At 53.7% G+C, this 20,961-nt stretch overlaps 1 protein-coding gene across 1 annotated transcript; it reads right to left on the bottom strand.

The window, feature by feature from the left end:
* Positions 1–19,091: 19,091 nt before the first annotated feature.
* Positions 19,092–19,994, bottom strand: LOC135325521 (olfactory receptor 14C36-like; the record flags this gene model as incomplete). Its single annotated transcript, XM_064503647.1, has 1 exon — positions 19,092–19,994. A coding segment is annotated over exon 1 (903 nt), but the record flags the coding sequence as incomplete, so codon positions are not given.
* Positions 19,995–20,961: the final 967 nt, after the last annotated feature.

The raw sequence follows: 20,961 nt of genomic DNA, 5'->3' as shown, positions 1-20,961 counted from the left end.
CAGCTAATGCTCCAGAAAGGTTCCCATAGTTCCTGGGTCACATTTCCTAGCACCACATGGGAACACAGCTACACAGGGCATCTCAGGCAGCAGTGGCCTCTGTATGTATCTCTAAAGGCCTGAATGTAAAGTTCCCATCATTGGGTGAAATCTGTGTCATGAATAGCTCTGTGCAAGAACTGAAACAAATCTTTGTTTTCAGAACTTCAAACATATTAATTCTAATTAATAATTTCTTTCCTTCTGATTGGCAGCACCATATGCATACACTACAGTAATTACTCTGTGTGAGTGTATGTATTTATATAAACGTACAGTTATTCAATGTGATAAATTTCCTACCAACACTCTGAATGGAAAAACCTTGTTCTGAGAAACTACTGTATTCAAATTGACATGTCTCCTCTCTCTTCTTCTGCCTCTCTGTCCTCTCTTCCTCTGTCTAGTCTGTCTTTACAGAGGCCTCATGGCCCCTCTGCCCCTGAGGGAAGTCTCCTGTGGGATCCTGCCAAGCAGAGCCTGAATGAGCTGAATCACCGACCAGAATGTCACCCAGACTGCTGTGTCCTTTTATCCTTCCTACAAGGTCTCCACTGGCTCATCACCTGCTCCAAGGCAAAGCCCTGTGCACTCCAGCCAGCCCTTTGCACAGAGCACACCTGCACCTCCTCGCCACCCCAGCCTGCCTTCCTCAGCAGCCCAGTTTCATCCTGCCATGTGAGCTGTCCCACCATGTGCGTGTAATTCCACGGAGACAGGGGAGAGGGAGGTGCCAGTAAAGGGGACATGGCTGGGATATTGCATGTGGGGCCCGGAAGAGAGGACAACTCAGAAGAGGGGCAGGGGAGAAAAAACATAGAAGTGACACATCTGCAGCACTGGTGATGAGGTCACGCTTGTACAGGAACCTCATGGGCTGGGTTCTGGTAGGAGCCATTTTGAGGACAAGAAGAGAATCACACCACCACTCATCCCACCAGAGATGATATATGGGCAGGAGGATGGGGAGAGGCAGGCAAAGGGGACATGGCTGCAGTGTTGATTGTGAGGTCACTTCCACTGCAGCTGCCTGATTGGCCCTCAGCAGATGTGCTGGCCAGCAGGCTTTGCGATGTCACCCAGTGCCTCAGAGAGCCCACCCAGCAGACATGACAGCCCTGGGGGGAGGGGGTGATGCAGGTGACAGGGACCTGTCTAGGTGCTGACTGTGAGGGCACCTCTGTTGCAGCCACCCCACCAACCCATGGCCAGCAGGCAGGCAGGCAGGCACGGCTGATGGCCACCCTGCTCAGGACTAGCCCTCTGGAGTGGACCTGCCACCAAGAGGTGCACAGCTCCTCACCTAGGTCTTCTCTGAGCCCAGCATGCTGCCCCCGTGGCCCAGAGACACCATGGACATTATCTGGAGGCTTCCTTTGGCAGCTCAACCTTCCCAACGCAGTGCATGATGGATTAGTACCAGCCAGACGCATTTTTTACAGTGTGCAAGGCCTGCTGGGACAGCCCAGACCACTCCAGAAGGAACTGACCCTCACTTGTTTTTATCCACACCTCACTGCCAAGAGGGCACCTTTGTCCAAAGTAGCCTCAGATCCACACTTGGGGTGTCATCTCACAGGGGGTTCACTTGCAAAGAAGAGTCCACGAGTGAGCTAGGACCCAGGCTGTGCCCAAGCTGATCGGGCAGGAGCTTCAGAACCTGCAGGCCTCAGCCAGCTCAGTGACACACTGCAAAACGTGCTCAGCTGAGTTGGACACCTGATCTGTCAGGTCAGAAATGACTCCCTTAGAGCAGAGAGGAGCATGTGGAAAGGTGAGGAATGTAATTCTGAGGGGCCCTGCAAGTTATCTGCACAAAACAACTTGAGCTTTGCAAGCTGATTCTCAGCTATGACCCCTGAAGTATTTCCTGCTGACTTGCAGGAAAGTGCTTAAGCATCACGACTCACTGTAGTCACTGTGCATCTGGGAGAAGTGGTTTTAAAGGCCAATTATCTTCTGAAGAAATATTTTGTCAGTGGAAGTTTCCCTTATTTTTCCCATTTTAAAAACTAATGACTGTGGCACTGCCACATGAAAGGATGCCTCTGAGCACAGTACTGTGGCATTTCCTTGTTAACTGTGTGGGTGAAAAAAGTCCAACATGATCTAAACTGCTCTCTGCAGCCTCCTGCTAGATGTCAGCCCCTGGATGTCTTGTGTCAGAGCCCAGGGCAGTGTGCAGCGTGCAGGGTACAGCAGAGAGTCACAAAGCAGCAAGGCTTTCAGCAGGAAGAGCTCAAGATCCTCTCTGTAATTCACTGGACTGGAGGGGGGTTAATTGGATGGTTAAGTAAGGGCTAATTGGGGGATACTACTGCATTATTAGCAAAGAGTTTCTAGGGTCCTGCCACATGAGAAGAAAACTGTCTGTATCAATTATGTATATGGGTCGTATCCCCACATAGCCTTGGCTAATAAGAGAGAGAGGCAATTGCTATGCCTCTAGCCTAAAAAAACACCTGTGATCGGACAGAACCCAGAAGTGCTAACTTCAAGAATCTCCTCCAAGGAAGCCTTTCTGAAAGTGACCACTTATACTCCAAATATTCTAAGCTCCATATCTCTATGTATTTCACAGTCTATATGTCATATCTGGCTGGAGATGCTGGCAGGAGCTTTGGAAGCTCAAGGCCTGAACCTCAGTGCACAGACGGCAGCAGGCTGCCAGCATCCCTGGCTCTTGCCACCAGGGCAGCCTGGGCCCTGCGAGCCAAGTCACCTCCTCACCTCCAAGGGCTCCCCAGCTCCCCAGCCTGGCAGCACTCCCCACACACAGCACTGCTCTCTCCAGACACCTCCTCCCATGCAGAGCAGCACCAAGACACTGGGGCCACCACTCGTTCCCACCACTGGGCACCCCACCACTGTGACACACCGCACCACCTGCCCCTCACCTCATAGAGGGTGGCCACCCAACACACACCTCTGCATCAGAGAGACAAAGCAGACAGGACTAGACATGGCAGCAGCTAGGGGACCCACAAGGGCCCCAAAACACACAAAGGCCACCTCTCCAGCCCTACTGTTTGCTTCCAGTCCTCCAAGGCCTTGCGACAGGGAATTCCTCTGAACATTCACAGCCCTGGTCCTCTTCACTTCCCACCTCCAGTAAGCAGAGAGGAAGTGCTCTTACAGGGGCTCTGCAGGCCACGTCTTGCCTCTCTTTTTTGCCACAGCTTCTCTGAATAGGAGGCCTCTCTACACATGTGGCCCAGACCTTTTGGGCGGAAGGACATACTCTCCATCTCCTGCTAGAGCCTTGCAGCCATTTGATAGGTGCTGCATATGCAAGTGTGGCACTCAGGATGGTGCAGCCCATAGAAGAGGGGTTTGCTCTGGGGTGCTCCCCAAGACTTAAGGAACCCTGGGGGCACCACGGCCAGAGTCACCACACTGTGGGGTTGCTGTAGCCTGGTGGCACACCCTCCAACGACCCCATGATCGCTGAACAAACCTAGTCAGCAAAGGGGCAGTGACACCACAGACTCACACTGCAGGCATCTGGGTACTGTGGAATTCTCCACTGAAGGACCTGTTGATGTGCATACTGTTATCGCCTGAGTACGGCTGTCTGTTGAATACGCGTACTGTTGTCGACTGAGCACTGGGTTATCTCTTGGTATGCCTGTTGGTATTGACTGGGGCCGCACAGCTGTTGTGTAACCGTGGTCTGGCATTGTTTGACTGGATAATGAACTAAGCCCAGGAAGGATAAGAGAGTAAGCCACATACCTCTGTGTGGACTTCGATTCACGGTCAGCTGGCCTGTGGGCCTGAGAACCCACCACCCATCAGTGTGGATGACCCTGAGGCCAACTGCCAGGGAGGACATGAATCCTCCCAGCACAGCTTGAGTGTGGCGAAAACAATCTGGGGAAAACTGTTACCAGAGGGGTGGCCCCATAAGGATAAGGAAAAAGCAGGAATGGTCATTACAATGTCCATCCGTGGCTTAACAGTAGGGCTTTGATATAGTTTTAGGTTTGTTAATACTCACAGTTTGTAGATTGTTTGGTGTTGCCCAATGATTGTTACATGTGTAGAACCACTTATCTCTAATAAACTCCTATACTTGACAAACAATCTCTCTGAAGCTCAGCGTGCCTGGCCTATCAGGGCCGCAGACACAAGTGACCTCACAAGCACAAACAGCAGCCATGGGCCTGACACTGGCCTATCAGGGCCACAGGCACAAGTGACCGCACAATCTGCATCAAAGACATGTGACCACTCCTGGCCCATCAGGGACTGAGGCAGAAGTGGCCTCACAAGTACAAACTGCACCAACATGCCTGTGCTGGCCAATGAGGGACTGAGGCCAAGACACCTCACCATCTGCATCCAAGCTTTGGGCCTGATGCTCACCTTGAGGTGCTGAGGCAGAAAGGACCCCACAAGAACAAACAGCAGCAATGTGCCTGCTCCTGGCCTAGCACGTCTTGAGACACAGTGACCTCACCAGCATCACCAAAGCCACATGCATGCTGCTGTCTCTCAGGTTCTCAACATCCGCACCAAGACAACCAGCAGTAATGTACCTGACGCTGGCCTACCAGGTAGGGATTGAAAAGGGGCCGCACATTAAGCCCTGAAGCCATGTGCCTGCAGCTGCCCTAGCAGGTACTGAGTCACCACTGACCTCACAAATGCAAACGGCAGTCCTGTGCCTGCTGCTGGCCTATCCCCTACAAAGGCACCACTGACCTCAAACTCAGCCTCGAAGCCATGTGCCTGCTGCTGGCCTATCAAGGACGGAGGCACAAGTACCTCACAACCTGCACCAACAGCACTTAGGTGCCTCCCCCTGGCCAAGGAGGTGCTGAGGCACAAGTCACCTCACAGGCAGCACCCAAGCCAGCTGCCTGCAGCTTGCCCAGCAGCTCCTGAGGATAAAGTGACCTCACAAGCACATACCCTCCCCATGGGCCTGCTGCTGATCTGTCAGGTACTCAGGCAGAAGGCACCTCCAAGGCCACACAGAAGCTATTAAAAGGTTTCCTGCTGATCAGGAGAACACACAGAGGGGACATCCCAAGAACCTGCACCAACCAAGAGCCTGCTGGGCACAGCCTTTTCTCTACAGGAAGGTGCTCTGCCAAAGGATCTGTCACAGGGGGAGCCAGGAACCTCCACGGGTTCTTCAGGCATGAGAAATATCTCTGGGCCAGCTGGTATTTCACAAAAACACACAGGCTGAAGCAGGTTTCTCTGATGCTCTTCACAGAGGAGAAGCTTACCCGGGTCGCCCTCATGTCCCTTGATGTCACTGTCATCACTCCTTTCATGACATTCCTCTGCAAACGGCTCTCATCTCCTGGCAAGACTCTCCCCAGGTCATGCGACATCTCCACTCTGTCACCCTGGCACCTCATCACAAAAGGGAACAATTGCACTTGCATTTCCTTTACCCTTGAGTCCTAGCTGTGAGCAACTTGTTCTGCAGCACCTGCTAAATGACAGCAGGACGCCACTTCCATTTTTAGGGCCTCGGTAAAGAGAGAAGCTGAGGGAGCAGCTGCACTGGAAAGGGTTTCTGACACTGTCACATCAACTCAGCACTGCACCAGGCATCAACCTCACACCAGACCTCGGCTGTGCCAGCTAGCCTACAAACACACTGTCTCTGCCCCACAGAGCTGGCCCTTCTGCTAGATACAACCAAGTGCCAGCAAGAAGAGATGGACGCAGGACACTCAAAACTTGCACACTCCCCCCCAGGCACTGCACTGCTCGCTGCCTTCCCTTGGCTCCTCAGCTCAGACACACAGGGAAGCTCTTGTGGTGACACCAGGAGGTGGCCAAGGCACTCTGGCCTCTCAAGCTGCATGCAAACACTCAGCACAAGACCAGAACCAGAGCTGGCTCCTTGGGTGATGCTGCTGCTTTCAGAAGGAAGGATGCTGCTCCCTGTGGGCACAGCAGGCTGCTGCTTCCCACCCCCACGACCCCACCACATCACAAACCTCCAGCTAGGGACAAGGGTTAGGGCATTTGTTTTGTAATAAAGACATTACAGACACAACTTGGAAACACTGGGGAGTCCTGTAGGTCTCCTGAGCCCAAAGTAACCTCTGTCCCTTTCCTTTAGTTAGCTGGACAAGGAGCTTCTGTGAAGGGAAAAAGGGTGCAGAGGCTTTGAAACGAGGCATCAGCAAGGAGACAGCCCCAGACTGGAGGTCTGGGGAAACGCCTGCAGTCCTGTGGGAAGGGGTTCTGCAGCAGGAGCCCAGGCTCCACAGCTCAGTTTGTAGCACACCGATGGCTGGGTGTCATGAGGAGCCTGGCCCTGGGCACATCTTCACCCCTCGCAGAGCCAGAAGCCCAAGAGCTCTGAAACTTCCTCACTTCAAGCTAAGCAGGCTTTGAGGCATGCAGACAAAGGCACACCGGTGATGCTGGCATTTATTAGAAGGGTCTTTGGCTCGTCCTACATGGCACCACAACCATCTAAGAAAAGGAGGGGGCACTACAGCATTTGCTGTGTGGGCTGGCACTAACAGTATTTGTGGAAGGAGGAATTTGCAGCACAGCAGAGGTACCAGGAGGTGAACCCGCACCCCAGGTCACCCAAAAAAGCCAGGCACATTTATGGAAGCCTTTGCATCCATCTGTAGCCTCACCTCATTCACTAGCAGCTGCTTTCACACAGGGCTCACAATCCTGGCAATGGCGTTGACAGCTACAGGGACACAGCCTGGCACCCTGCCTCCATCCTCAGGGGCTCCAGGACTGCACCGGAAGCCTACCTGACCATGACTGGAGCAACCTAGGAAGAAAGAATCAGAGGGTTATTATCTGTTCTGCTGGCCTTACATGGTCACAACAGCCAGGGACAAATGTCTCCCCTCCATGCTGAGCTGCATGCATAAGAGCACAGGCAGCTGGGCCACTGCAGAGACTCTACCCCTGTTTCTCGGCACAGGTGAGACCATTATCTGGATACTGGGTCCTGTCTGAGCTCCCCAGTTCCAGAAAGGCACTGACACACAGGACAGAGCCCAGCCCAGGGCCACCAAGTAGGTCAGGGGCTGGAGCGTGGCGCATATAAGGAGGGACTGGGAGAGCTGGGTTTGTTCAGCCTCGACAAGAGAAGGCCAAGGGGGGTCTACCTGCTGTGCACAGCTACCTGATGGAGTGCACAGAGAAGATGCAGCCAGATTTTCTTGGAGGTGTGCAGTAACAGCATGAGAGGCAACAGGGACAACTTGGGGCATGGGACATTCTGCGAGCATCCCTGGCTCGCACCAGGATGCTCCAAGGAGGGAACACGGTCACCAATGGTCCCCACCCCAGGTCTCCCCAGAAGGACACTGTAATGGCAGGCTGGGCCCTGGGAGCAGAGCACTGCTCTCTCCACACACCTCCGCCCATGATGAGCACCAAGGCATGGGGGCCACCACCCATCCCCACCACAGGCCACCCCACCCCTCACCTCACAGAGGGTTCCCAGCCAACATGTGCTTCTACAGCAGGGATACACAGGGCACAGCACCACACATGGCAGCAACCAGGGCATCCCCAAGGGCCCCAAAACACACACAGACCAACTCTCCAGGCCTTCCATTCCCTTCCAGTCCTCCAAGGCCTTGCAACAGGCCCTTCCTCTCAACAGCCAGGAATCACCTCCAGGAATCAAAGGACAGAGATATCCTTCAGATCTGGAAGAAAAATCTCAGAAGCTCCCTGGTATTTTGATGGAGCAGAATTTTCTGCAGCACACCAGAGACTAGAAATCAGAGATTACCAAAGTCACTGCTCACACCAGCAGTTCATTCATTTAGCAGCATAATAATTCTAGGTGGACTTCTTCATCCACCAGTAGCAGGCTGCAAACCTATACTTACAGTGGAAGTGGCAAGAAGTACAAAGTCAAACTCCATGTCTACGTTTACCAGAGAACAGCATCCTCATTTTTAGCACTACTAATTCATGATGATGGAGTGGAATTAGATTTGTATCAGATGGTGTGGAATATTATGGTCTACTTCTGCTTGATTTATTAGTTGCATTTCTATATTGCTGTAGAGCTCCGCAGGTGTCAATCCCTCCTCTGGTAACACTCACCAAACCGAGAAGTGACCTCACCACCAACATCCAAGCCAAATACCTTCTCCTGGCCTATCAGCTGCTTAGACAGAAGTGACCTCACAAGTCCACATCCCCACCAGGTGCCTGCTGATGGCCTATGGGCTTCAGAGGCAGAGGCTTCCATGAAATAACACCCTCTGCCATGAACATGCTGCTGCCCTACCAGCTACTCTGACCCAGGAGACCTCACAATCTGCTTCCACACCTATCTGCCTGCTGCTGACCTACCAGGGACTCAGGCAGAAGTGACCTCACAAGCAAATACCCAAGCGCTAGCCTTGCAGAGACAAGTGACCTCACAGCGACTCACCCAGCAATGTGCCTCCACACAGTCTACCAGGCACTGAGACAGAGCTGAGCTCACAAACATCTCTCTGCCACATGCCTGCTGGTGGCCTCCCTGCTGCTCTGGAGGAAATGACCTCAAAGTCAGTTCCCAGCAATGGGCCTGCTACTGGCCTATCACATACCGAGACACAGCTGACCTCACCAGCACATTCCCCACTTCAGAGCCTGCTGCGGGCCTATCAGCTTCTCACCCAGAAGGCACCTCACAGGCACCTTTACAACCTGCTGCAGCCCTCGAGGCTGCTGGGACAGGAGGGACCTCAGAGTCAGTTCCCAGCCAGGTGCCTGCTGCTGGCTTATCAGAGACTCAGAAGGAGATGACCTCACAGCCACCTTCACAGGCATGTGCCTGTCACTGGCCTACAAGCCTCTGAGACAGCAGCTACCTCTCTTTAACTTGCCCAGCCATGAGCCAAATCCTGGATTCTCATTTGCTCCGGCAGAAGTGAGCTCCAAAGCATAATGCCAAGCCACCTGGCTCCTGCTGGCCTGGCAGCTACTGACAAAGAACTGATTTGACACTGGTGATTTTATGGCACAGCTCTCGCAGACAGCCGTGACCTCCCTGACCACAGCCCGGCCACGCGGCTATTGCTGCCTGCAGCTCCCCTGCCTCCCCCAAGGCTCAGCCAGCTCCTGAGTGGCTGCCTGGACTCACCCCAGGGCCCCACAATGCTCATCGGGCAGCGAAACACCCGCTACAGACCAGTTACTGCCCCAAGAAAACATCAGCTTCTGCCTAGGTAGCACCTCCACCTGGCCCGTGAAACTTAGCAATTGCAGAAAGGCCTGCAAGTAATTCTGGGCAACATCTCCTAACAGGAGGGTTGCATGGGAGCAGCGACCATGGAGCTGCAGACAGCAGGGCCTCATGGCCCAGGCAGAGGCAGAAGCCTTCCCACAACTCCCAAGTCTGGTTCCTGCCCCAGTGCTGAACACACCCAGCACATCCTCCACACCCCCAGGACAACAAGCACTCTCCTGCTTGGGGCCCTGACACTCTGAGACACGGGGAAGGACTGCGGCAAGGGCATCTCAGCGGGGGAAACCAGCAGAGCCGGGATTCAGCAGCTCTGCAGCCTGGCCTGGGAGCAGGGCTAATGGCACCGGCCAGGGCAGCACTGGCCGCCCAGCAGCTGCCAAGGCCCTGCAGGAGCCCAGCAGCTCCCAGCACAGAGCTGCTCTGCAAACACCCTCCCGGCTGCTGCCAGGGCCGCAGGGCTGCGGCCCAGCAAGAGGCATGGAGCAGCCGCAGCGGCTGGGGCCCGGCGGGACCCGCGGGGACAGCCTCTCTGCGAGCCCTGGGAAACGCCCTGTTCAGGACAAAAGGGAGCCTGGGGCAGGGCCCTGGCGAGGCCCCCAGCAGCCTGCTGCACTGCCATTGGCTGATGGAGCCATCAGTCCAACCCAGCCCGCCCTCCTCCCCTTGCTGGCCAATAGGAGGGCAGCACTGGGGGAGGTGCCATGGCAACGCTGTGGCCCTGTATGACCCGGCAGGATCCCCCCCCCCCCACCAACCCGCGGTGGGGTGCCATGTTGTGGGTGGCAGCCCCGGGGCTCGGCAGCCCTCGCGCTGTGCCCGGCAGGGCTGGGCCACGGCCAGGCAGGGGCTGCTCTCTGCGGGGCCGGGCTGGGCCCTGGCGCGTTGCTCCGCAGGGCTGAGGAGCCCCAGGGCCCCGGGGCAGCCAGGGCCAGAGCAGCTCTGGGGCTGCCGGTGCTGGGCAGCGGAGGTGTGGGGCTGGGAGGGGGTGGGGGAGATGGCCCTGCTGGGCTGCCCCCAGCACTGCCCCCCCGTGGCTCAGAGAAACAGGCTTGGGGTCAGCAGGGACTTGTGGGGTGGCAATGGCACCCCCATCGGTTCCCAAGCTGCTCCCCCAAAGAAGTTGTCTTTTGGGTGCAGAGGTCTGACCCCCATTTGCAGGAGGACAGGGGCTGTGGCCATCAGAGGACAACATCTCTGAGCCCAAAAGATGCTCTGCCAAGTTGGAAGCATAAATGGATCCACAGGGAAGGAACAGTGGTTCTTCCAAAGAAGAAGATGCCTTAGAGTAATTACAAGGTGAAGGATCCATTTCCAACATGGGCCTTTCCAGCAGGCTCTTGAGAGCCCCATGGGAGCTGCAGGACACCCCAGCTCCAGGACACAGGACCCCTTTCCTGCCAGAGCCAGATCCCAAAGGGCGGCCCCCTCCCATGGAAACCTGGAGCTGGATTGCCCCCTGCTATGATGGGCTAGGCTTGGGTCTCAGGCCAGCCTGAGGCCCAGGACCCAGTAGCCCTGGCTGCCACATTGTCCCCTGAGCCAGGTGGGACCCTCAGGCAGGGCTCTTGTGACAGCCCCCAGCCCTGTCCAGCCACCCCCACAGCCCTGGACCCCAGCAGTTTTTGCAGTTTACAGTCTCTGTGCGACACCTTGGGAAGGAGCTCCCCAAGCCCTTACCCTTGGCGGAGAGCTGCAGGAGTGTCAAGAACAAGGAACTGCGGTCCATGCTGATGGTCTTGGTCCAGCATATCCCTCCATTTCCCTTCACCCGTGTCCTCGGCTCACCTGTCCTTCCAAGGAAAAAGGACACTCTTCCTGTCTCGTCCTGCAAAACTCTTCTCCAGCATATCCCTGCTCCTCTGCCTTTCAGCGAGGGGCCCCAACGCAGCCCCACTGCCTCCCGTCCCCATACTTTGCCATGGGACAACTCCAAAGGGCAGCAGTGGGGAGCGTGTGAGCAGTGCCCAGCAGTGCCCACGTCTTGCAGGCAAGTGAGAGTTCTGCCGTGGCACTGGGGAGACCTCCCTGTGATGCAGCGCTTCCCATTGTGACCTCAGCTCGTGTCATCAGGGGGCTCAGTAGGTCACTGCCATGGAGATGGCACAGCCAGGGAGAGAGCAGAGATAACTTCCCCTCACATCCTGGAAAGCAGTCACCTGCCCTCACCCCAGTTAGTTTCCAAAAGTTGCTCATAAATCCTTCAAGAACATCTCCAGATGGCGACAAAGGCTGTGAAATAGCTAAAATGGGGCACTGGAGAGGTCACTTCTGCACCCCTGCACTGACAGGTCTCTCCACTGGGCAGATTTGTGAGGGAAGCTGGGGTTTGGGGGTTGGCTTGGGGATTCGTGTTTTTTCAAAGACAGGATCAAAATCATGTGGGATGAAACAGCACAAAGCCTGGCCACAAGCTGAGATGCTTTGGTGAGCCTCAAAACTGATTTCAGCTGTGGGTTGCTCTTTTTGTAGAAGCAGGATGTAGGGCAGTATGGGACAGGACGCAGCCTTCCTCCTTGAGGCACCAAAGCAGCCTCTTTGTTGGGTGCAAGCAGGGCCTTGTGGGGTGGCGATGGCACCCCCACCTGTTTCCAGGCTGCTCCCCCAAACAGGCTGTCTTTTGGGTGCAGAGGTTTGACCCCATTTGCAGGAGGACAGGGGCTGTGGCCATCGGAGGACAACATCTCTGTGCCCAAAACATGCTCTGCCAAGTTGGAAGCATAAAAGTATCCAGGGGGAGGGAAGAGAGGTTCTCCCAAACAAGTAGACACCTTGGGGTTATTACAAGGTGAAGGATCCATTTCCAACATGGGCATTTCCAGCAGGCTCTTGAGAGCCCCATGGGAGCTGCAGGACACCCCAGCCTCCAGGACGCAGGACCCCTTTCCTGCCAGAGCCAGATCCCAAGGGGGGACACACTCCCAGGGAAGGCTGGCCATGGATTGTCCCCCACCCTCCACAAGGGGCTCGAGCCAGCCCCACAGGAGCCTTGAGGCTCAGGGTAGCACCATCCCCAGGACCCAGGAGTCCTGGCTGCCACATTGTCTCCTGAGCCAGATGGAACCCTCAAGCAGGGCTCTTGTGGCAGCCCCCCACCTTCACAGTCCAGGATCCACAGCCGTTTTTTCAGTTAACCGTATCAATGCAACACCTCGGGAAGGAGCTCCCAAAGCCCTTCTCCTTGGAGAGCTGCAGGAGTGTTGGGAACAGTGAACTGCAGTGCCAGCTGATGGTCTTGGTCCAGCAGTCCTCCATCTCACTCCCCGCCTTGCCCTCAGCTCTTCTGTCCATCCAGGGAAAAAAGGATGCTCTTCGCATCTCATAACCCAAAACTCCTCTCCAGCCTGCTCCTCTGCCTTTTTCAGAGGGGCCTCACTCAGAGGTGGTCTGCTACCTCCTGTCCCCAATCCTTGCCATGGAGCAACTCCAAAGGGCAGTGGTGGGGAGCACGTGAGCAGCGCTCAGCAGCTCCTGGGCCTCCCAGGGAAGTGAGGGCACTGGTGCGGCACCAGGGAGACCTCCCTGTGATGCAGCACATCCCACTGTGACCTCAGCTTGTGACATCTGGGGGCTCAGTAGGTCACTGCCATGGAGATGGCAGAGCCAGGGAGAGAGCAGACAGATTTCCCCTCACCTCCCCGTCCTTCACCTCAGGTATTTTCCAAAAACTTGCTGATAAATCCTTCAGGAACATCTCCAGATGGTGCCAAAGGCTGTGAAATATCTAAAAGGGGGCCCTGGAGAGGTCACTTCTGCACCCCTCCACTGTCAGATCTCTGCACTGGGCAGACCCATGTGGATAGCTGGGGTTTGGGGGGTTGGTTTGGGGGTTGGCATTTTTCAAAGACGAGATCAAAGTCATGTGGGAATGAAACAGAACAAAGTGTGGCCACAAGCTGAGCTGCTTTGGTGAGCTTCAAAACTGGTTTCTACTGCGGGTTGCTCTTTTTGTAGAAGCAGGATGTAGGACCATATGGCAAGAGGACACAGCCTTCCTCCTTGAGGCACCAAAGCAGGCTCTTTGTTTTTCAAAGTCCTCAGCAAGGTGTCTCGGTCCGTGGTGCTTAAGGTAGAGATGATACACCAGAAAAGAGCAAACGTGCCCTTAATGCACATCATCCGGAGAGCTTTATCTGGGACCCTGGTACCTGCCATGCTTCACAGCCATGGTAACTGTACTGCATGAACATGATGCTGCCAATTAATAAGAAAGAAAAAAAAATAGAGAAATGGTAAAAATGTGTGAAGTTTTTGGAAAGAGGATTTTTTTTTGTTAATTATCACATTGAGTTATTTCTTGAGAAGATTTCAGCTTATGGCTAGAATCTCCCTTTGGGGCTTGATTCTGTTGCTGCCTGAGATGCCCTGAGATAGTTGTGTTCCCACGTGGTGCTGGAAATTTTGGACGCGGCTCGTATGGGACATTAGCTTGTCATTAGGAAAATTATCTCAGAACAACTCTGTTGAGAAAACCTATTTCCCTCCATTGACTAGAAAAGGAACTCCAGACAACTGGGTCTGGCATGGGGTGAGATCAGCCTCCTCCCTGTTGTCCCCTAATATGGAGTTGCACTTCATTGACTGTGCAGGGAATGAAAAAGGTGTGTGGCTAGATTCATTGGGACACCTGTAAGATGTCACTATAACACAGGTATGTTGAGATTTGTGCAAAATTTAGCCATCCAAAAATGGAGCATTTCCTTGAAGCTGGGCACCCTGCTTTCCTCATCAGTTGAGAGAGCCCCACACCTCAGAGTTCGACGTGCTCTGTGCAAAGAGTGAGGAGTGGCACGGACAGCCGTGGACAGGGGGTGGTTTCCTGAGTACTGGGATCTGTATGAGACACAAAAATGTCTTGTTTAATGGTGCAGGCTTGATTATAGCAGAAATGTTTAGAAAATAACTTTGAAAATGAAGCAAGAAAGAAATTAAGAATAGGTTTTAAAGCAAACAAATATTTTGTTATACTTTCCAGCTTTTAATTTTTTTGTGTTCTTATTATTTTTCTTGATTTATTTTCTTTTTCTTTTTTAATACGGTGGTTCTTTAGGGGAATGTTGTGTTTTTTCTTTTTTTTAAAGGAAAGAGATTTTCAGAGCTGAGGTGGGATGCAGTCACAGGGCCATGGATGGCTAGAGCCATTGCAGGTGCCCTGCTCCCCTCTGCCCAGCCTCCCTCTGCAGTTTTGAGGGGCTCCAGTCTCCTACAGGTCCCCTGTGAGAGCTGCCAGGCCCTGGCAAGTCCCTCAGAGACACCAGGGCCTCTCCAAGTGCTACTGGGTGCTTGTGGTTGGACAGCTGAGCTCTGCCTGGAAAGGTGAAGATTCCTTTTTCAACATTAGGAAAAATATGAGCCCACTTTCATCAGCTCAAATGACTGGATAATTTTAATGTCAATGTTTTCCTGTGATGAAAGAGTGGAAATCTTCTGGAAGGGTCTTAATCTCAGGAGAAGAAATATTGATCTGTCCTTGACCTTGTGTTTCCACTGCTCTGTCTATTAGGCTGTGGATGTAATCTCAGTGATCTCTCACATATTTCCACATGTCCTGATTAAACTGATCATTTCCAAAGTTATCTTTGCATCAGATGACCTGGACATATGCACTTTCCATAGTTTCACAGGTTTCCTCCTCCCCTTGCTCTTTATCATTCAGATGCCTCCCAACTCTCCAGTTGCTGCTCTGAGCTTCTGGGAGTCTGAAGCTTGCCTTGTCTTTCAGCAGTCTCATTGTCTCTTCAACCAACTCCTTTGTTCTGTTACTTGACTGTCCTTTCCTATCTACCTGTTGAAAACATTTCAAGGAAGGTTATGTCTTGTGGGCAGTGGAGCTCACTGGAGGCAGCCTGGACTTGGCATAGAGTTACGGAGTGTCTTTTATCTTTTATTAAACAGTTTCAGATTTTATTTTTGTTTCATTGCAATTAAGACATCATTCTGTGCCTGTTTGCATCTAGTTCTCTAAGGAAAGCAGGGGGGAATTGGTGCACATGAGCTGTAACCTTCAGCTACAGACCTGAGAGAAAAAAGGTGAGATTTTAACCAGAGTGCTCTAAGTCCCCAGTGGCTGATGAGGGAAGTGGCAGGGGTGGGGAGCTGGGGAGGAAGGTTCTCCACACATGTCTCCTATCAAAAGTACTGCTTTTCCTACATGTCCAGAGTTCATTCGGAGACCCAGTGGGTCAGTGTGAATTGGAGAATGTGGGTATCACTTATTCCAAAAAGTCAAGAATAAAGAAAGCTGCAGAAGCAGACATCTTTCGTTTTCAGGTGCTCCTTGAAATCTGCCTAATTTCAATACTCTCCTGAAAACTTTCTCATTAGCCACACAAGACTTGAAGAACTGAAGAAAATTATGGAAAGAGGCATGGCTCCTTAGGGGTTTTTGCATTTTAATGCCCCTTTGGCTGTATCTGGTGCTGAGCCCATGAACTGCAGATGCTCAGAGGAGACTGAACAAACCTCTCAAGAAGTTAAAGTCAGAAGCAAATCCCAAGTTTCTTGGAGGGTTAACAGTCCCACTGAGGGCCATTACCAAGAAAGTCTCCCCAGGGGCTGATAAGGGCAGAAAGTTGGAGGCCCTGATTGCAGGTAGGCAAAGGCAATGTGCAGGTGGCTGTGATGCCGAGTCAACCTTGATTTATGTTATCAAGCAGAGCAGCCAGGCACTGACAGCCAGCCCCTGGGTAGGGTGATCCTTTCCATCGTGCATTGCTCAGGGCTCTTCCTGGGGGCAGTGTGCGGGTGGGGGTGCGCAATGCTGAGTGCAGGACCATGATACGGCACCTCCTGTGCTTGCAAGGGAGAAGGAGGCAGCAAGGCCACAGTGCTTTAAGGCATGGTGTCTTCTTGTGGGCCTTAGTGGCAGAGACTCCAAGCATAGGCAAGAGGACGGAGACCTCAGTTCTGTTGGAGGCTTTCAGCCTTGGCAGTGCCCTCGGCCACCTCCACCACAGGCTGTCCCACACCTGTGCCTGTTTCCTTGCAGACTGTAGACTCCCAACCTGCTTCCCCACCTTGCTCTCACCCCGGGATCTCCCGACCTCCCCTGCTGTCTTCCTGTCCTCACTTGCTTCTCCTTGAAACACAAAGCCAGGGGCTGATCACAGGCTCCCTCTGGGTGACCTGTGGCACCACAGCACTGCCCTTCAAGTGACATTTCCTTTTCCTAATGTCACAGCTGAACCCCACAAGCTGCAGCTTGTGGCTCTTTCCCCTTCTCATGCTGTTCCCCACTACCAAGAAAAGCTCCAGCATCTCTGAAACCACCCTTCAAGCAGTCACAGGCTCCTCCTCTACTGCCCTCAGCCTCCCCTTCACCAGGCTAAAGAAGCCCAGGTCCTGCAGCCTCTCCATAGAGGCCTTGTCCTTTAGACCCCTAACCTCATCTTCGCAGACCTCCTCTGGACCCTCTCCAGTTCCTCCCCATTCCTCCCCCACAGGGCATCCCACACTGGGACACCCTATTCTAGATATGTCCACACCAGTGCTGAGACGAGGGGGATAATAATTCACCTTGTCTGGGTGGCCACTCACTTCCTAATGCCGCCCCATATGCAGCTGGTTCATTTGTGGTGAGCACTCACCACTGGTTCATATTGCATCCCTTGCAATGTCCAGGTCCTTCTTCTCAGGGTCACTCCTCTACCGGTCAAGTCCCAGCCTGTCCTGATGCACAGGCTGTTCTGCCCCCTCTGATACAGGACCTGCCATTTCTCCTTGTACAATGTCATGAAGTTTCTGTTGGCCAAATCCCCAAGTCTTTCAAGACCCCTCAGCTTTGTACCACTGTTCTCCACCCTTTGAGCCAGGCGGCCTCCAGCTCATTTCCCACACCCTCCATTTCTTACTCCTCCATCCCACCTCTCCCCAGTTTGGCTACAAAGATGTTATGGAAGACCATGTCTAAGGCCTTCCTACATTCAAGAAGTGCATGCACTGTGCTCCCCTTGTCCACACAGCCAGTCATTCTGTCACAAAAGGCAGTGAGATTGGTCAGGCACAATTTGCCCTTGATGACATCATGCTGGCTGTTCCCAACCCCTTCATGTGGCTGGAACCAGCTCCAGGAAGATTTTCCTCCCAGGGACTGAGGTGACGCTGACCAGCCCATCACTCCCCAGATCCTCTTTCCTGTCCTTCTTGAAGATGGATGTGATGTTTGGCAGGCAGGAGGGGAGGGCCAGGGGCTGGGCAGCGGCTGTGGGGCTGTGCCAGCTCCTGCTGCGTCACTGGTCCCTGCAGTGGGGAGGAGACAGAGGATGAGGCAGCACGGGGGTGGTGGCCGGTTGGCAGGGGCAGGTCGGCAGGGGCAGGGGCCAGTGGGGACTGCAGCGAGGGGTCATGGCCGGTGTTTCAGCAGCAGTGGCTGTCGCATTCACTTCACAGGCCAAACTCCCGCATTGACCCCAGGCAGAAACAGGCCATTTCCCTGGTGCCCGTGCCACCCTCCCAGCAGGACGGGGACATACAAGGAGCCTGCTCTGCCTGCTGTGGTGCTCAGGGCAGCTCCCCAAGGAGCACAGCTTTGCCTGAGGACCTCTTGGTCCATGGCCTTGGCTCCAGCACAGCTGGAGCAAGAACAAGAGCTCGTGGGCCAGGCCAACACCCCACTGGCACAGTCCCTGCGACAGCTTTTGGTGCCCTGTCCCCCACAGCCCTCCTGCTTTGGCAGCCTCCACAGTTTCTGCACCTTGCCCAGCCTTGGCCATGTCCCACGCAGGGGTTAGCACACAGCCATCCCCAGGGCCTGCTGGGGTCTGGGCCAGGAGAGAGGCTGGAAATGGCCTGGCTCTTCCCCTCGGCACTGAGCCCAGCAGGAACGAGCTGGCCGCACAGCAAAATCCGCCCATAAACCTGGGTTGTGCAGCCAGGGCTGGAAATCGCCTCCACTCTTTCGTGCCTGGCATGTCTTGCTTCCCCTCCACGAGACCTGGCTCTGCCCCACAAACCCACCGATGTGTGTCCTCACCCCAGGGAGTGCATCAGTGCTGGCCTGCCTGGCCACTCCTGGAGCCTCCCCTATGCTCCCCGCAGGGCCCCGAGCTGGTGGTGCTGCTCTGCAGAGCGAGCGGGTTGTGGTGCCCCAGGGCCAAGGGGTGACTCTGCACTGGCCGTGGTGGTCAGGGTGGGAAGCAGACCCAGCCGGATGGATGTCATTGCACCTGACAACCCCTTACCAAGGGGTCTGTGACTGTGGATGATGCTCTGAGCAATCAGAGGACATTTCAAATGGCTCAGGCTGTGTTCAGGTGTGTCCCAAGATGCTGCCCAAGGTTTTTCAATGAAGGTGACATGAACCACTCTCCAGGCTCCCTTTCCTCTGCCTGCTGGGTCCCCACTGTGGGCATCTGTCACCAGCATTGTCATAGGGAAGACAGTCCCAGGCAGATGGTACTTGACCATTCAGCACCTCCAGGAGCACTGGGCACCCACAAGTGAGAGCTGAATCCAACCCTCATTCTCTAACACAGCACCCCATGAGCTCATCGCCTTGAGCCCAGGGGAACCTTGGAAAAGCAACAGGCCCTTTCATGGTGAAAGCCCCTGAGTGAATTCTTGGCTTCAGCTCTGGAAGAAGAAACTGCCTTTCAAGCACAGCACTGAGGAAATAGTCTTTTATTAGAACCAGGCCAGCTCTGACACAGTGACAGACACATTCACAGAAGGCCTCTGGGTGAGAAAGGCTGTGTTTGTGCCTCTGGAGAAGTGGGATGAATTTAAATCATTCTGTACAAGCATGATTATCACAGATACAATACCCAAAGCACAACAGTTGTCTGAGATAAATTCAAGTCACTTACAAAGAGGGATGGGCAACTTCTAGCTGCTGAACTGGTACCACTTGAATCAGTTTCTTCACTGCATCCTTGAGCTCCTTGTTCCTCATGCTGTAGATGAGGGGGTTCACTGTTGGAGGCACCACCACATAGAGAACAGCCACCACCAGATCCAGAGCTGGAGAGGAGATGGAGGGGGGCTTCAGGTAGGCAACCATGTCAGTGCTGACAAACAGGGAGACCACGGCCAGGTGCGGGAGGCACATGGAAAAGGCTTTGTGCCGGCCCTGCTCAGAGGGGATCCTCAGCACAACTGTGAAGATCTGCACGTAGGACACCACAATGAAAATGAAACACCCAAAGACTAAACAAACACTAGCCACAACCAGGCCAGCTTCTCTGAGGTAGGAGTCTGAGCAGGAGAGCTTGAGGAGCTGGGGGATCTCACAGAAGAACTGGTCCACGGTGTTGCCTTGGCAGAGTGGTATTGAAAATGTGTTCCCAGTGTACAGGAGAGCATAGAGAAAACCGCTGGCCCAGGCAGCTGCTGCCATTTTGGCACAAGCTCTGCTGCCCATCAGGGTCCCGTAGTGCAGGGGTCTGCAGATGGCAATGTAGCGGTCATAGGCCATGATGGTAAGAAGGAAATATTCTGCTGAAATTAAGAAGACAAAGAAAAAGACTTGGGCAGCACATCCCGAGTAGGAAATGGCCCTGGTGTCCCACAGGGAATTGGCCATGGATTTGGGGACAGTGGTGGAGATGGTGCCAAGATCAAGGATGGAAAGGTTGAGGAGGAAGAAGTACATGGGGGTGTGGAGGCGGTGGTCACAGGCTACGGCTGTGATGATGAGGCCATTGCTCAGCAGGGCAGCCAGGTAGATGCCCAGGAAGAGCGAGAAGTGCAAGAGCTGCAGCTCCCGCCTGTCCGCAAACCCCAGGAGCAGGAACTCATTGAGGAAGCTGCTATTGGACATTTGCTTCCTCTGGTCTTTGGGGGACTGTCCAGGGAGGAAAAGACATTGACAAGTTAAGACTGACTTTGAACAAAACCCACAGAATTTCTCAGAGCAACTCCCCACACGTCCTTTCTCCTTACCAGGAGGACCTTCCTTCACCTCCTCTACTTTTGCTCTAGTCTGTGCTTTCAGAGTCTACCATGAGCAGCAGGGTCCTCTGTCCATGGGCTCCAGAGGAGACAGCCCTGCTTGTTACACAGACAATCAGAATGAAATCTCAAAACCAGGATGGTCAGTCATTGTGCAGTGACAAAATGTCCTTGCAGTGCTGTCAGCGGGATTAGGTGAGACTCCCGAACCTCTGGTTGGCTCAGTTCTAATCCAGTTGGCTGGGGACCTACATGACCACCCAGCACATGCATAATTCATTGCTCTTGATACACCTTAACCTCAGAGTATGTGACAGTTACTGCAGGAACACTTTGTATGGACTATTTACAAATGTCTTAGCTATGCACAAGCTGATCACTTTTGCAGCAAGGACACTTTGGGACACCCCACCCAGGATGATTATCAACACATTTTGGCATGCAAAATGGACTAGACACAGCAGGATTTGCCACGGGGGAATTTCTAGAACCTTCAGAAATTCCCACCTGCAAGGCTGCCATAACTCTCAGTCGAATACTTATTTGCCTAGGTCCAGTCAATCACCTAGTTTCAAGGTGGTCCATTGTCTCATGACAACCTATTCTCCCATCTGTGCAGATGACTGGCCAGGAAATTCTTGGACCAGGCAAGGAGCTAATGACCGAAGTGCTCTGGGTGTGCACACAAGTGTAGCCCTGGTACTCAGCCAAATCACAAGTATGACTCCAGAACAAGACTGATTTTTCATATGTGAAACTCACCTGTAACTTCAGTTCCTTAGCTCACACCAGATGCTCTGCCACACTGGGTACATGGAGATAGCAAACAGCAACAT

This window comes from Dromaius novaehollandiae, unplaced genomic scaffold, assembly GCF_036370855.1.
Source record: "Dromaius novaehollandiae isolate bDroNov1 unplaced genomic scaffold, bDroNov1.hap1 HAP1_SCAFFOLD_31, whole genome shotgun sequence".
Taxonomy (NCBI): domain Eukaryota; kingdom Metazoa; phylum Chordata; class Aves; order Casuariiformes; family Dromaiidae; genus Dromaius; species Dromaius novaehollandiae.
The sequence above is the reverse complement of the archived record's forward strand: the minus strand, read 5'-3'. Positions and strand labels throughout refer to the sequence as shown.